The sequence below is a fragment of the Neolamprologus multifasciatus genome, chromosome 3, assembly GCF_963576455.1.
Source record: "Neolamprologus multifasciatus chromosome 3, fNeoMul1.2, whole genome shotgun sequence".
NCBI lineage: Eukaryota > Metazoa > Chordata > Actinopteri > Cichliformes > Cichlidae > Neolamprologus > Neolamprologus multifasciatus.
In genome coordinates, this window is record NC_140441.1 from 42,167,772 (window position 1) to 42,182,051 (window position 14,280).

General features: G+C 42.7%; 1 protein-coding gene across 8 annotated transcripts in view; it reads left to right on the top strand.

Annotated features, from left to right (window-relative positions):
• dock11 (dedicator of cytokinesis 11) overlaps positions 1-14,280 on the top strand; it is an 83,227-nt gene that overhangs the window by 10,855 nt on the left and 58,092 nt on the right. For all 8 annotated transcript variants that reach the window (XR_014871554.1, XM_085146052.1, XM_085146064.1 and 5 more), the window contains 12 exons: positions 907-1,002; positions 2,836-2,970; positions 3,613-3,796; positions 4,694-4,773; positions 6,471-6,554; positions 6,735-6,875; positions 8,273-8,545; positions 11,642-11,764; positions 11,853-11,935; positions 12,885-13,007; positions 13,234-13,310; positions 14,029-14,213. Coding sequence is in view for 7 of the 8 variants with exons in the window: in XM_085146052.1 (XP_085002178.1) it covers positions 907-1,002; positions 2,836-2,970; positions 3,613-3,796; positions 4,694-4,773; positions 6,471-6,554; positions 6,735-6,875; positions 8,273-8,545; positions 11,642-11,764; positions 11,853-11,935; positions 12,885-13,007; positions 13,234-13,310; positions 14,029-14,213 (1,584 nt within the window). In the remaining variant the exon portion in view is untranslated. The remainder of the gene's footprint in view (positions 1-906; positions 1,003-2,835; positions 2,971-3,612; positions 3,797-4,693; positions 4,774-6,470; positions 6,555-6,734; positions 6,876-8,272; positions 8,546-11,641; positions 11,765-11,852; positions 11,936-12,884; positions 13,008-13,233; positions 13,311-14,028; positions 14,214-14,280) is intronic.

The window sequence follows — 14,280 nt, forward strand, 5'->3', positions numbered from 1 at the left end:
ACCGTGTCTTGCACGTTCCGGCTTGTCGTTCGACCCCTTCTTAGACTGACTGCAGGCCAGTGAAACCAGAACCCTTATAGTTTCTATAAATAGCTCTCATCAACCCTCCTCCCCCTGCTACCCTCAGGCCGGATGCAGATAAACTTAGACAGAGGAAATTTAACTGAAGGCAAGTAAATGCTGCTGCTCTGCTGGCTGCACAGGGAGGGCAGCTCAGGCTTCTGTTATTTTATCTCTGCATCTTTGTGCATACATGTTTTGATAAGATGATAAGAATAGTAGCACCTTTTTACAGACCTGTCAGTTTATGGGTTAATAGCACTCAGTCAGTAGATGATAATAGCAGGTATAGACTTGAGAGTGGCAGCTGTCAGGAGGACAGCGAGAGCTGTGTGTCAGAGAAGGTACAAGAACCCTTCTTGCTCTGTGTTATGATTTCTGCATGTTGTATTCCTTCGAGTGGCCCAATGCATTACCATTATGTGTGTGTGCGTTTGTGTGTATGAGCGTGATCACTAACAGATTGCTCCCTTGTCGTAATTGTGTTTGTTTTCTGTGGTGGTGATGAACAGTCCCATGATATTTACTGGATGAGATGGAGATGTTACACTGACAGGACAAAGCCTGAATTACGATGAACTGCTTCATGGGATCCCAAAGAAATTCTCCCCATACACTGATTTATGTTCATGCTTTTTCACTGACAACGTTAATACAGCTCTGCTCTAATTAACAAACAGTTCTCACAACCACAGGAAAAAAATAATTGTTTCTTCATGGCAGAAAATACTACAAACAATGTACGAGTACAGTGAATGTTTACTGTGCAAGGAGCATTAATGTGAGTTGACCGCAGTAATGAAATCCATCTTTGCTGATTGCCAAATGTTTGTGTTTGTGTGTCAGGACTCGGCCTCGCTGTGCTCCCAGAGGGGAGGCATCTTGAAGCAGGGCTGGCTTCAGAAAGCCAACATCAATAGCAGCCTGTCTGTCTCCATGAGGGTGAGTCAGCACCAGACCTCCTGTCTGTTATCACAGCATAACAGCAACAAGTGAAGCAACACAAGCATGTAGAGATCAGAATAGGAGCGTAGGTGCAGCTGCAATTTGTAATGCTGGAAAAATGATACACCGTTAAAGCTGCATCGATGTACGTGACTTTATCCTGTAACACCGTCCCACCCAGCATAAACCCTCACTTTCACAGTCCTGAATAATCAGCCCACATCATTTTACTTTCCCAGTGAAGCACATGTCTCTTCCTTTTAAAAGGGAGTTCTTTCTCCCCACTGTCGCCAAGTGTGCCTCATAGGGTTGATCAATCTGACTGATTAGATTTACACTGATATATTGCTGATTTTTGAGCTTACCACATAATTTACCTCAAAATTGCTGCTACTGTGAACCAGTGCTATATGAATAAAGTTAAACTGAATTGAACTGAGAATGTTTTGAATGTTCATAGGATCGTGCAAATAAGTTCAGCATGCACCATATGAGATGTAGCGCCATGAGAAACATACAAACCCAACTCTGAAAAAGTTGGGGTGGTATGTAAAATGTAAATAAAAACAGAATGTAATAATTTGCACATCTCATAAATCTGTCATTTATGAACAAAGGAACACAGAGTTGGAGATTTAAGGACTGGGACCACGCTTCGATGCATGCCCATTCCAGTTCTCTGTCTACATACAACCCCTGTTTGTTCTCTTTTCCATGCCCCTCCCTCTCTTTTTCAATTCATTCACTTCTCATTAATACATGAGAAATACTTTGAGGCTTTCCCTAAACCGCATCCTTAATTTGTGTACAAGCTGTCTGCCATTATAGAAATGCTGTCTAACCTAAATGAGGATATGGTCTCAGATAGTGAAAGTATATAAACTGTTTGAACTGACAAACTGTACAATTTTAAGAATAATATTTGGAATTTGATAACAGCAACTCATCTCCAGAGTTGGGACAGTAACAACAAAATCTGTTACTAAAAGACACAGCTGTATAACTTGCAGTATCCAGTAGAGCTGTTCAATATAACGATATATATCGGATGACGATATAAAAACATCTATCGTTTCATTTTACGCTATCGTTTGTTTCGTGGTGTCGCAAAATAAACTGTTTACGGCAATATTTTTTCATCGTTTTGATGGTCACTGTAGTGGCTATATTAATTTGTTAAAGTTCTCTTTTTCTCTTAAATTTAATATAACCACACTACAGACAGACAAGCGTTTGTTTTTATGCGTTGTCGTTAGCAACAATGATGGTAAAACCACCGCGTGTCCGCTTGTTCCGCATAAACCTTTCACAATAAAGCTTAAGATCCTGTTGAGACTTTTCAGAATAAACTGAATCACATGAAAGATGCGGAGTGTTTACGGATGAGAAGCAAAAAGAGCCGTCAGGTGCTAAAAAATAAACCTTAGACTCAAAAGACAGGCTTTTCCCCGCAGCACGCCGTGTAATAAATATTCACAAAGAAAACGGCGGCTGTTACAACTTATGTCTTAAAATGTATCGTTTCATGCATCAGTTAAAAACTTGACTCCAGCTACATGACGCCCAGCTGGAAACACTTCCTGCAAGTCGAGCTGCCCGAGATTCACAGAATTTACAGAAAATGTTACATTTTTGTGATTTATATCGTTATAACGATACGATAGATGAGATTTTGGTCATATCGCACAGCCCTAGTATCCAGTGTATCTGCCCTTCATTCTGGAATTTTAACTACATTAGCAAGGCAGCACATGAGCTTGAAGTCACATGTCATATTTTTGCTGTCATGAGTTGTCAGATGAGTCATATGAGATGTGCTCTGGATTGCAGGTGTTCAAGAGGAGGTTCTTCTACTTGTCTCAGCTCCCCGATGGCTCCTACATCCTCAACTCTTATAAGGATGAGAAAAACTGCAAGGAAACCAAAGGATCCATCTACCTGGACTCCTGTATAGATGTCATCCAGGTATACTCAGTACAATTAGGAACCCAGCAGCAGTGGATGAAGCTGTTTTCTCTGTTGTGACCATGTTGGTGTGCTTAATTAAACTCACTGTGTTTATTTCCCTCGTGCGCTCTCTGCGATGTTTCAGAACTTGGCATGAGCTGAAATTCAGCGTGTTTCTGTGTCTTACTTTCCCTTGGGGGGTTTTGGCTGCTTTAATTGGGCAGATCTGCTGAATTCCAGTGACTTGGGCAGAAACGTCAGCTTCTAGCAGATTATGAAGAGCTGTTGCTGGCTCATGGCACAGCCTAGTACCTTGATTGCTCCTCAGGCAGAGCTGACCTGGCTGAGAAAGCAGCCAGGAAGCTTTCAGTTTAATGAGCACGCTCAGAATATGAATCGGGGGAGTGAGGGAGTTCATTCTGGCTCATGGATTTAATAAGGAAGCTTGAGTTTATCATGGAAATCAGGTTTTGTTTGGTCATGGCTGAATAGCATTGACTCTCAGTTTGTTTCTAAATTTCTGTTGAGATTCTTCTGATTACATTTGATTCCCTACGCTGTGCTTTTAACGGCTTATTTAGTTGTACCAAAGATCCTGTAATTCTCATCAGTTTCCACCTGTTAGTCAAAAATCAATCAAAAATGATGTTTCTTCCTCAGAGTCCCAAGATGCGGCGGAATGGCTTTGAGCTTAAGATGCAAGACCGCTATAGCCACTTCCTGGCTGCAGACAGTGAGGCAGAGATGGAGGAATGGGTGGCCACACTGAAACAGGCTCTGCAGAGCAGCACAGAGGCTGGCCAGGACAGGAGGAACGGTGCGGAGTCGCTGGACTGTGTCCTTGGTGAGCTGTTCTACCACACTTTGAGCAGTTACATGTCCACATTATCTTTCAGTCAACATAGTACTTATAGTCTTATTTAAAGGTTTCTATAGTTTTATAGTCAGTTTACTTTAAACACTGATTCTAACCACGGGCCTATCATGTTTTTTCCATTGGTTTCCACGTTACAGTCACACATATGCAATTAGCAGGCGGACTCCTTCACCTGTAGCCCCTGAGACAATAACATGCTAGTATATCAGCTAACTGAGGAACAATGGAGTTTGTGTATACAGGACTGTGCAACAACCTTGAACCACCGCTCACTTCTATTCAAGTGAGCTTGAATAATGGTTCTCAAGACTTTCTGAAGGTCCTTCAAAGCACTCAATCCTGAACATTGTCAGAGGAGTATTTTTTTGTTAAGTCATTTACACGGACGTGTGAATCGATCAACCATAAAAAAGACACTTAGGATAAGTAAATGTGTCTACATAGAGCAGACAGAGGCAAATAAACATATAAAAATTGTATCTTTAGGCACTTTGTTGCAGACTGTTGCAAAAACAACAAATGTATTCCCATTTATTTTGTTAAATCTATGAGAAGTGCCAAAGATAACATGCTGGCAGGCATAAAATACTAGTTTTGAACTAAGATGATATCAAAAGAGCTATTAGTCAAAAACTTGGCATAATATAATTTCCTTAGGGATTAATAAAGTATTCTGATTCTGATATTACTGAATGGTGTGGAAAGAAAGAAAACTGAGGAAACTAGATAAGTGGAGAACAAAAGAAGTATTAGCATTAAGGGAGGGAAGCTTTATAGGGACTTGTAGTGTGCATGGTTCTTGGTGAACAGGCATTCATGTGGATTACATGTACTGATGTCTGGTTATTGTCCTTTTCCTCTCAGATGATGACACGGCCAGCCAAGGTAAAGGCGAGAGCATGCTGGAGAACTCGGGGAGGAGCTTGCACACTGAACTCATCAAGGTATGAAGGAATGATAGATGATTAACGAAGCTGCGTTAGCTGGGCCAGACTTACCAAGTGGGTCAAATTAGTGTGAAGCTGCAGAAATGTGCTGAAGGGAGTGGAAAGTTCTGTGGCTATTAACACCGCGCTAATTTATGAACACAGACACAGCCGGGTCTTTTCAGTAACGCTCAGCAAATTCTACACAGAGCTGCTCTCTGCAAACAGCCGTGCATGTGTTAAAATATAAGGGTGAAGTCCTCCATCAGAAACTAAAGGGGGTTTGTCACCCTATCAACCTTTAGCATAACATAAAACAACAAAAAAAAAGAAGTGAGCAAACTTTAAGGCATTAAATTTAGCTAAATGTACATCTCGTTTTTGCATGTGTTCTTTGTGATGCTGCAGATATCTGCAAAAATCAAAGGAGAACAGTCTGACTCACAGCCACCTGTGGGCAACAGCTACAGAATGAATAATCCTGAATACAGATCAGTGGTTTGTTAAATCACACTGTGGCGCTTCAGTAAATGACGTAATAAGAAAGCATATGAGATGATTTTAATGAGACATTATCTAAAGAATCGGAAGCAGAACAAGTTCAGCATCTCTTTTATTTGTGGTGCTCTGTGCGAGTCCTGTTTGTCAGAGACAGAGCCGCTCTGATGTGTCTATAAACTCCAAACTACACAGCAACAACAAAGCCCTCTGTTGCTGCTGTTCCACTCTGTTTGCTTTGGGCCACTGCAGCAAAGCTTTCCTCTGTGCACGTAAAAGAAGGTCGAGTTTGTCTGCAGGCTGAGCAGACAGTGAGAACAGAGACACGAACAGGAGGAAGAGAGGGGAGAGAAATGGACTCTGAGGGCTCTTACCTAAACCTGAGGCTTTGATTGGGCTCCATTGGACGCCCTTTGTTTTCCCCCTTTTGTCCCTTGACTACATATCAACCTTCCTCTGTCTTTTTCTGTTTGTAAGTTTACAAGCACCTCACTGAGTACACTGTACCGGACCATTACAGTTGGCGCTGCTCTTCTACCTGCGGTTGTTGCCTCATTCATAAATGAAGTCCATGCAAATAAGCTATAAAAATCTGTTGCAATAAAGAGTGCAAATAAAAGAGAAGGAACGCAGCGGCTGAAGTGCTACTGTTTAATGTGTTAGGAGAGTTCACAAAAGGTATCAGAGATATGTGAGAGTAATATACATATTTTGGATATTTATGTAGAAAAAAAAAAAAAAGAAAGCCAGACTTTGTTTGTCTTTTATCTCTAAAACATATCATCAGTTGATAACTTGCTGTTTATGTCTGCTTCAAGTGTTAAACAGTTCAGTATGATAACTCTTTAACTCGGGGAGTCCTGAGGAGGCCCGAGCCCATGAAGGCATTGAATATTTTAATTTAGAGTTTTGGCGGGGATGTGGATCGAACAGAAACAGATGGGAATGCTGTTTGTTGTGGAAACTGTTTCTTCATGTTTGTTGTGTGGTTTGTCCCTCAGCCTGAAAGGGTGATTGGGGTATTGTTGTCATCACTCCAGTGCAACTTTGTGAACTCGATACCTCGAGAACGAGGCGATGTAGGTTTTCAAATTTACACCATTTGTTTGTATAGATAAATAAATTCATGGGGAAAAAAATTCTGCAGTTAAAAAAAGATAAGAAAGAAACACCTGATGGATTTTTAGCTCGCTTACATCGCTGCTGTCTGTCTGCAGTACACCAGGGAGACAGACCAGCTCAGTAAGATGAACAGGAACGAAGGCAGGCTGAAGCTCTCCTCTCTGGATCCTGAGACACAGGTACAAAAGGTCATTCCTTTAAAATGCTTGGCTTTCCTATGATTTATTTATTTCACTATTGATTCACCCTGTTTGATCTCTCCACCCCCTTCCAACCTCTCACGCTCATCCTCCCTCCTCTCCGTGGGATCACTCTCTCCCCTCTCCTGCTTTCTCCCTCTCCTCCTCCCTGATATCCAGAGGCTGGACTTCTCTGGGATCGAGCCAGACGTGAAGCCCTTCGAGGAGCGTTTTGGTCGTCGTATAGTGGTCAGCTGCCACGACCTCACCTTCAGTCTGCAGGGCTGCGTGAATGAGAAGGGCGACGGTGTCCTTACCAATGTATGTCATCACCTTTGTCCCACAACACAGCTGTTCTGTGGTTTGCTACTTGTGCTACTGTTAGATTAAACAGGTAAAAAAAGATGATGGTCGCAGTTTTAAATAGGATGGCTTTGAGCACAGTCGCTCCATCTACCTGCTCTGTAAAGCATCAAGAGCTGAAGAGAGTTGAAACCAGATATTATCTCTTCGTGCTGAGACTGTGAGGTAGCATAATGGCTCGTTATAGATTAAGACTCATGTTCAACAGAGTTCAGTTCAGTTCATTTTTATTTCAAACATTTCAAACATGTGCCTTCACAATCATTACAAAATATCATTCCATTATTTGTTTGAAAAGGAGTAGGCATCACTACTCCTTCTAAAGGTATGTCGCCAGGTTGAAATCTATGGCTTTGACAGTGAATTACATCCTGAACCTGAGGAGGATACATTTCTTAACTGCAATACGTAGATTTCCTCTTCACACTGCAGATTTTCTGCCAGCCTCTCCCTCTGTAGTGCTGCCCCACATAATACACCTTCATAATTCATGTCAGTCTGGCTGGAAGCAACGGAAGTAGCCAAACTAGGAACTAGGATGCAATCTTGTTGTATTAGCACTAAAACAAATCTTTCTTTATTTAAGCCTGAGGCATGGAGGGTCATGCAGAAATGTTTAATGTGTGCCGGATGAGGAGCTTTCAGTAGCGTGAGCTAGCATTTTTGAGCATATGTGAACATGGCGGATCGCTTTAGATATAAAACACAGAGTTAGACCAACTTCTCCCCCCTGCTCCTTTTCCTGCTTGCTGATGCATTAGAAAGGCTGGCAGGAGAAATCATCTGACTCATTTGTGGTTTGGAAGCAGCACACGCTCTCGTTCCCTCCTCTTCTTCCATCCCTTCTTTCCCTCGGCGGTCTCAGACAGCTGTAAAGTTCACTGGATGGAGCGATTTTGTAGGTTGCAGGTTTCCAAAATAGAAAACTTTTTGCTTGTGCTTGAGGATGACACACTGAGAGAATATAAATATTTTTAGACATTTATCCATAAATATTTTGTCTGAATCTAGAATTTTGATTATTACAGATTAAACGGATTAAACCTGTCCATTGAATCCTGTTATAATAATTATAAATTTATTCATTAGGTCACACATACGACTCTCATGTTGTATTTAGTAAAACTTTGCATGTTGGTTGGACCCAGAAGTGACCATATTTGGGCAAAAGGTTGCTAGCTGATGTTAGCAGGCTGCATTATGGTGGGAAGAGTGTGCATTATTGCTTAATTCATGCTAAAACTAAAGACTCATATGACCTGATTTCTGAGATTTTGTCCTAAAGTGAAATATTGTAAAGTAATAAAGGTACGTGCTGGACTGCAGCCTGTAACCGTCCCTCTGCTGACTCGCAGGTGGAACCGTTCTTCATCAGCCTCGCTCTCTTCGACGTCTCCAAGAGCTGCAAAATCTCAGCCGACTTCCACGTTGAGCTCAATCCACCATCTGTCAGGGAGATGCTCACCGACACCTCCGCTCAAGCGTCTCCTTCATCTGACTCGGACGGTGGTGGTGGAGGGAAGGACGGGGGACAGGGAGGAGTCCTCGTGAACGGAGACTCAGGGAAAGGAAACGGCCTGCCGCTGCTTCAGAGGGTGTCAGAGGCTCTGCTGCGCTTCCCCACTCAGGTAGGAACTATAATAGCATGTTGACAGGTGTCTGATAGAGAAAGTGACTGCAGCTGAGACACACAGTCAGACCTGGGTATGAAAGCTGAGTCACACTGGGTCGTTCATACAGATCTTGCTGCGTGGAAAACAAAATATTTTGTGCTCTTTGCAAAACTGTTGTGGAATTAAATACTACAGAAAATACAAATATAAACACGATCTCAGTCTTTCTATGTAAACCTTTAGAACTGGTAGTTTTTCTGTAGTCTGGGTAACACTTTTCATTTTTCTGTTCCTTTGTTGTTTGGAAGATTTTTAATGTCAGACAAAAACAGTTTGGTGCTGGAGCTGGATTATTAAAAAGATCATGAGAGAGTATGTTTGTCATCCTGCTGCGTTAGAGGTTTAGTTGATGTGAAACTGAGACTGAACTCTGCTTCTGGTTTTATGTGACCTATGGTCAGTTAGCTTATATATAGAATACACTGAAAATGAGTGTTAATTTATTTGGGTGGGGCTTCCCTAATGGCCGTATTGCGGCGGACCTCACACAGAGCGAAGAGTAAAGTAACCTGAACTTAAGCTGCTGTCCTTAATTATAAAGATGACGATGTCATTATGTAAAATCCATAACAGGAAATATATGAAAAAACCCTGAAAGCTGAAAAAACCCTAATAAACTGACACGTTGAAACATGAAGAGTCGATCGTTCTTACGAGAAGAGGGAAAACGTGTCTTTGAGTAACTCTCTCCTTCGACAGAGCAGGTAGAAGCATGCAGAAACTAAAAAGTGATGAGAGACTGAATCAAACGCAAGCAAATGATGGTTTTATGAGCTAGAATTTACAGAAATCATTTGTCTTGCATTGTTTTTATCACTTTCTGCACTTTTCTAAGCCAAGTTGATGGTTGGAGGCGGCCCTCTGTCATGCTTAGTCTTTAAAATGTCTACACACTGTTGAACTCTCATCTGGTTCTGTCACATAGGTTCAGCTTTGCCATATTGGTTGCAGCTGGCCCAGCACAGTCCTGGCCTCAGTCAGGACGGCTGACATTGTGTGTACAGTGAGTTAGCTGTTTTGGCCAGTGCATGATCTTTTTTGTCATGCAAGACAACGTTGAGTGTTGAGCCAGCCTTTGGTCCCCAACCAGACCTAAAGAACTGTGAAAGGATCCCGTTCGGCTCATTGGGCAAACATTTGCAAGTGATTTCAGAATCACTTTGCTTCCTGATGTGAGCTCAGGCCTCGGGATGTAAGCTTTATGTCCTGTCACTTCGTTTTGCGGTATTTTAAGTGTAGAGTTTATTTGGGGAGAAATAATGTGCATGTGTGAGCGTTACTCTTGGCTCAGGCCCTTCTGCAAACATTTGCAGGTGCTGTGAGCTCGGCACACGCACACGGCCTGTTCTTTACCTCTGGCCGCTTGGCCCGTTACAGCAGTGAAGTCACTCAACAGGACCGGTGCCTGGTATAAACCAGCAGTGGTTATAAAACAAGCTCACTTTCCATTTCCATGACGGGAGAAATGAGTTGATGAACAGCGCAGCAAAAAGCAGGAAAAAGCTCCGAGACGAGGGGATGAATCAGGGCAGAGAGTGACCAACGCAGGATTTCTGCAGCCAGCAAACCAGCAGCAGCAGGGCCGCCTTAAAGCTACAGGCATGAATTTGTTTCATTTTTGGATTTCTCTGCCAGAAACATCTGTGGAGCACCAGCAGAACACACATGTACACACAAATATATGCATACAAACAGAGCGGCTCCTGCCTCTGTGATTAGTGTGCTATTATAGGTCTGCAGACCGCAGTTTAATTTAGGTGCATTGGGTGTGTTCCAAGGACACAGGCTTCACCTCTCATCTCTGCAGCAGCTCTCAGGAGGACGCCACAAACTCTGGACCCTCTTTATTACGCAAGTCACAAATCTCACCCATTTGAGTATTAGGAAGAGTTTCAGCATTTTCAGCAGTGAGATGGTTTATCTTTGCACAGAAAGGATGTGACACTTTATGAACTATGAGGAAAGTTTAATGCCCAAATGGAGCATTTACAAGCTTTTTTTTAACCACGCTGTAAGAACTGGTCGAGGATGAGCAGTGAGGAGCAAATAACGTTAAAAACTGAAAGCAAAAGCAGCTGTGTGTGGTTTTAAGGGCTGTGAATGAGGACAGAGGATGGACAGGTTTATGGCCTGGAGTGTAACCCTGCTCTGTGTGTGTCTGTGACTGGCAGCATGCTAGCCTCCTTAAAGATAAGTGTTAGTAATGTCCAGATTGTTATGTCTGCATCTGAATCAGCTGCTTCCTTGGTACTGTCATTCACTTTAGTCACTTATGCTTAGGCTTTTTTTCTATTTCCAGAAATTTCTCTTGAAGTTTTTATTAGTCATACCAGTGCGAGCAGCATAGCTTAGTCTGATTGTAGTTACTGTCGCCTTTGTTTGCTTTACTTGGACTTGGAAGCTAAAATGCAGACGCATCTCATCGGCCCTTAAATAGACGTGTGAGCACCATGTGGTTTTCCTGTACAGCTTTAGCATCAACCGTTTCCCCTGAATCGATCTCACACAGAAGCAGGTGATGAATTTAAGAGTGAAAACAGTTGAACTTGACCTTTTTATGCTTATATTTGTGGAGTTGTTGGCACATTGAATTTTTCTGCTCCTAGCGAGCATTCGAAGCACTTTTACACTATCACACATTCATACAGCGCTTTATTCCACACCTTTAAACTCCTTTTACCGCTCTCACACACACCACTTGATTGGATGACCCTTCCAAACAGGAAGTCAGCAACCGTTCAAGCTTCTGTGCCCACAACTGTGTTCCTGGCATGACCACGTTAGGGATATCTGTTTTCACTGAGATCATACAGAGCCGTGATCAGACTTTGGGAGTGAGAACGTGTTGAGCAGTCTGATAGGTTGGCATCATCATTTGAAACTTTGGCCACGTTTCTCTTCACAGAACTCGGCATCTCTCTTCTCCATTCACAGTAGCAGATTTCTCGGAAGATCGTTCTAAGAAAAGACCCTCGAAAGCTGCCAAATCAAATCCCAACCACATGTCTTGATTGCTCGGCCTCCTCAGTCATTTCTCCCTCTCTTTTGCAGGGTATCTTTTCAGTGACTAACCCCCATGCAGATATCTTCCTGGTGGCCCGTGTGGAGAAGGTGTTACAGAATGGCATCACCCACTGCGCTGAGCCATACATGAAAACCTCTGACATCACTAAGGTACGCTGCCATCGATTTTGACCTCATGGAGGAGACGGTGGAAACCGCTCTGGTGTTGACTTGTGATGTCTTTCCTGTGTCTCCTCAGACTGCTCAGAAGGTGCTCAAAGCTGCCAAGCAGACATGCCAACGCTTGGGCCAGTACAGGATGCCGTTTGCTTGGGCTGCCAAGTAAGACAGAAATAATTCATGAGTCAAACCTCTTAATCTTGTAATTAATCTGTTTTGATTCAACTCGGAGTGATCTCATGTGAACATGTGCAAAGGCATGAGCATAATAACATCATACAATTATGTGTAAAGCCTCATCTATTCGTCATAGAGGGAGAAAATAAGATGATATTTACTTTTTGGACTCCAAAAGTTTAGGAATTTCTCGACTTTGAGGTTAAATAAAGTTCGTGTAAAAGAACATTTACTTGTTTGCTGATCCAGTTTGATCTGGATTATTTTGATAAACTTTATATTACGACGTCCCAGTTGTGGAATTCAACATCCATAATGAAGAGCAGTCACTTCTGCTTTTTATTAGCTGCTGTTGGAAGTGCAGCTAATGAAAAGCAGCACAGAAAACTTCCAGGAACTGTCCGGTCTTGACGTGAAATTAGAATCTGTGAGAGATTTTACGAGCCTCACACCCCACCCCCATCTCCACCCTCATCCCCACCCCAAGCCTCCAGGCCTAGTGGAGGCTTTCACATGTAACTGGTAATGCTGTGAGCTATAAAAATACTCCAGGCCAGCACAGAAGTCACACCTTTTTCTAAATGGTGCGAAAAATGATTAAGAGACTTCAGGCGTCATTCAAAAATGTTAGAACCCACTGACATATATCCAAATATCCAGCAGAGATCACACAAAGACAAAAAGCCCTTTCATACAACTGTTCTAAACTATAATCTGGAAGAAGAACAAAAGCAACAAAAATATAGAAACACAGGGAAGAAGGGGAGTCTGTGTACAGGAGCAAGTAACTCTTTAATAGAACATACATGAAGAAAATACGTGTTTTTAAACAGTGAAAGCAAAACATTCCTTTATACTTCATACTTTATACTAAAATGTTGGTATTTGGTTGCACGTATGAGGCGAGAACTGTATGTGTGTGTTGTGGTTGCAGGCAGGTGTTCAAAGACGCTCAGGGCAGCCTGGATATGGATGGGAAGTTTTCTCCTCTCTATCGCCAAGACAGCAGCAAAATCTCAACTGATGACCTCATCAAGCTGCTGGCCGACATCAGGAAGTGAGTCAACACCACTCCTCTGCTATTTAAGCTAGCGCTTAGTTACTGTGGCACAAAAACGTCATCCAGGGATACACTTATGCCTTTAGGTCTATATTTCACATGCCATTGCCTAAGAGGAAGTGCTACTCACCCAGGATTGTCATTAGGGATGTCATCACATATAAAGCACACTTAACCCTTAAAAGGACACTGAGCTTGTACTTAATCTCCTTTTCCCTGTCAGACCAGAGAAAAGCAAACTTCAGATCATCCCTGGACAGCTGAACGTCACCATCGAGTGTGTCCCGCCTGATTTCTCAAGTAAGCAGCTTTGTGGTGTTCACTGCATAAAACCCAACAATTCCATTAAAGGATTTTACATTGGCCATCTCTGCGTGGGATGCAAGCAGCTACCTGTCTGTCGAGTGTCTGGGTCTGATGTTGAGGAAATGATCTCCATTCCTGAATGAGTGTAGCCTGCAGATATGCAGTGGCCACTGCCTCTGATCAGCCTAGTATATCCCAGTGATGTTCAATAGGAGACATAAATGATAATTTAGCCACTTTCTGATCCATGAAGCCTGAACTATTAAGCCAGTGTGTCCGTAGTTCTGCTGAAACAGCTGCAGGGTGGGACGCTAAAGCAAAAATCGCACAAGCACAGGTTGGAGCAGACACTCTGTTCCTTCAGATTTCCACTAAGAGCGATCAGACTGGGCTATTAGCATGCTGGATGCTGCCTTGTAAAAGCCTTATTAGCATTTTCTTTGAAGAACAACAGAATCAAATATTCCTGAATTAAAATTTTGTTAAATCTGAGAACTTTTGAGAAGTTAAATTTTTAGATCATCCGTATTATCAGATGCAATGATCAATGATTCCCACAGAGAGCAGCGTCAGGTTTCATGTCTGGGTTTGCGCAGTGAAGGGTTTGTTTTGTAGCTCAGAAGTGAAATGATGTTAACTGACATGACACGAGAGGCAGGGACACAGCAGTGGAGGTTTGCTCCTCTGACTCGACGTGTGCTCTGTGCCCCAGACACGGTGACGTCCTCTTACATTCCCGTCAAGCCCTTCGAAGACGTCTGTGAGCGGGTGTCGGTGGAGATTGAGGAATTCCTCCCCGAGGAAGCCAAGTACAACTACCCCTTCACCACTTACAAGAACCAGCTGTATGTCTACCCCATGCAGCTCAAATATGACAACCAGAAGACCTTCACTAAGGTGCGTGAGTTAGGATGAAAAAGAGGTGATAGGTGATGGTGGTGGTACATTTTAAATATTGCCCGTT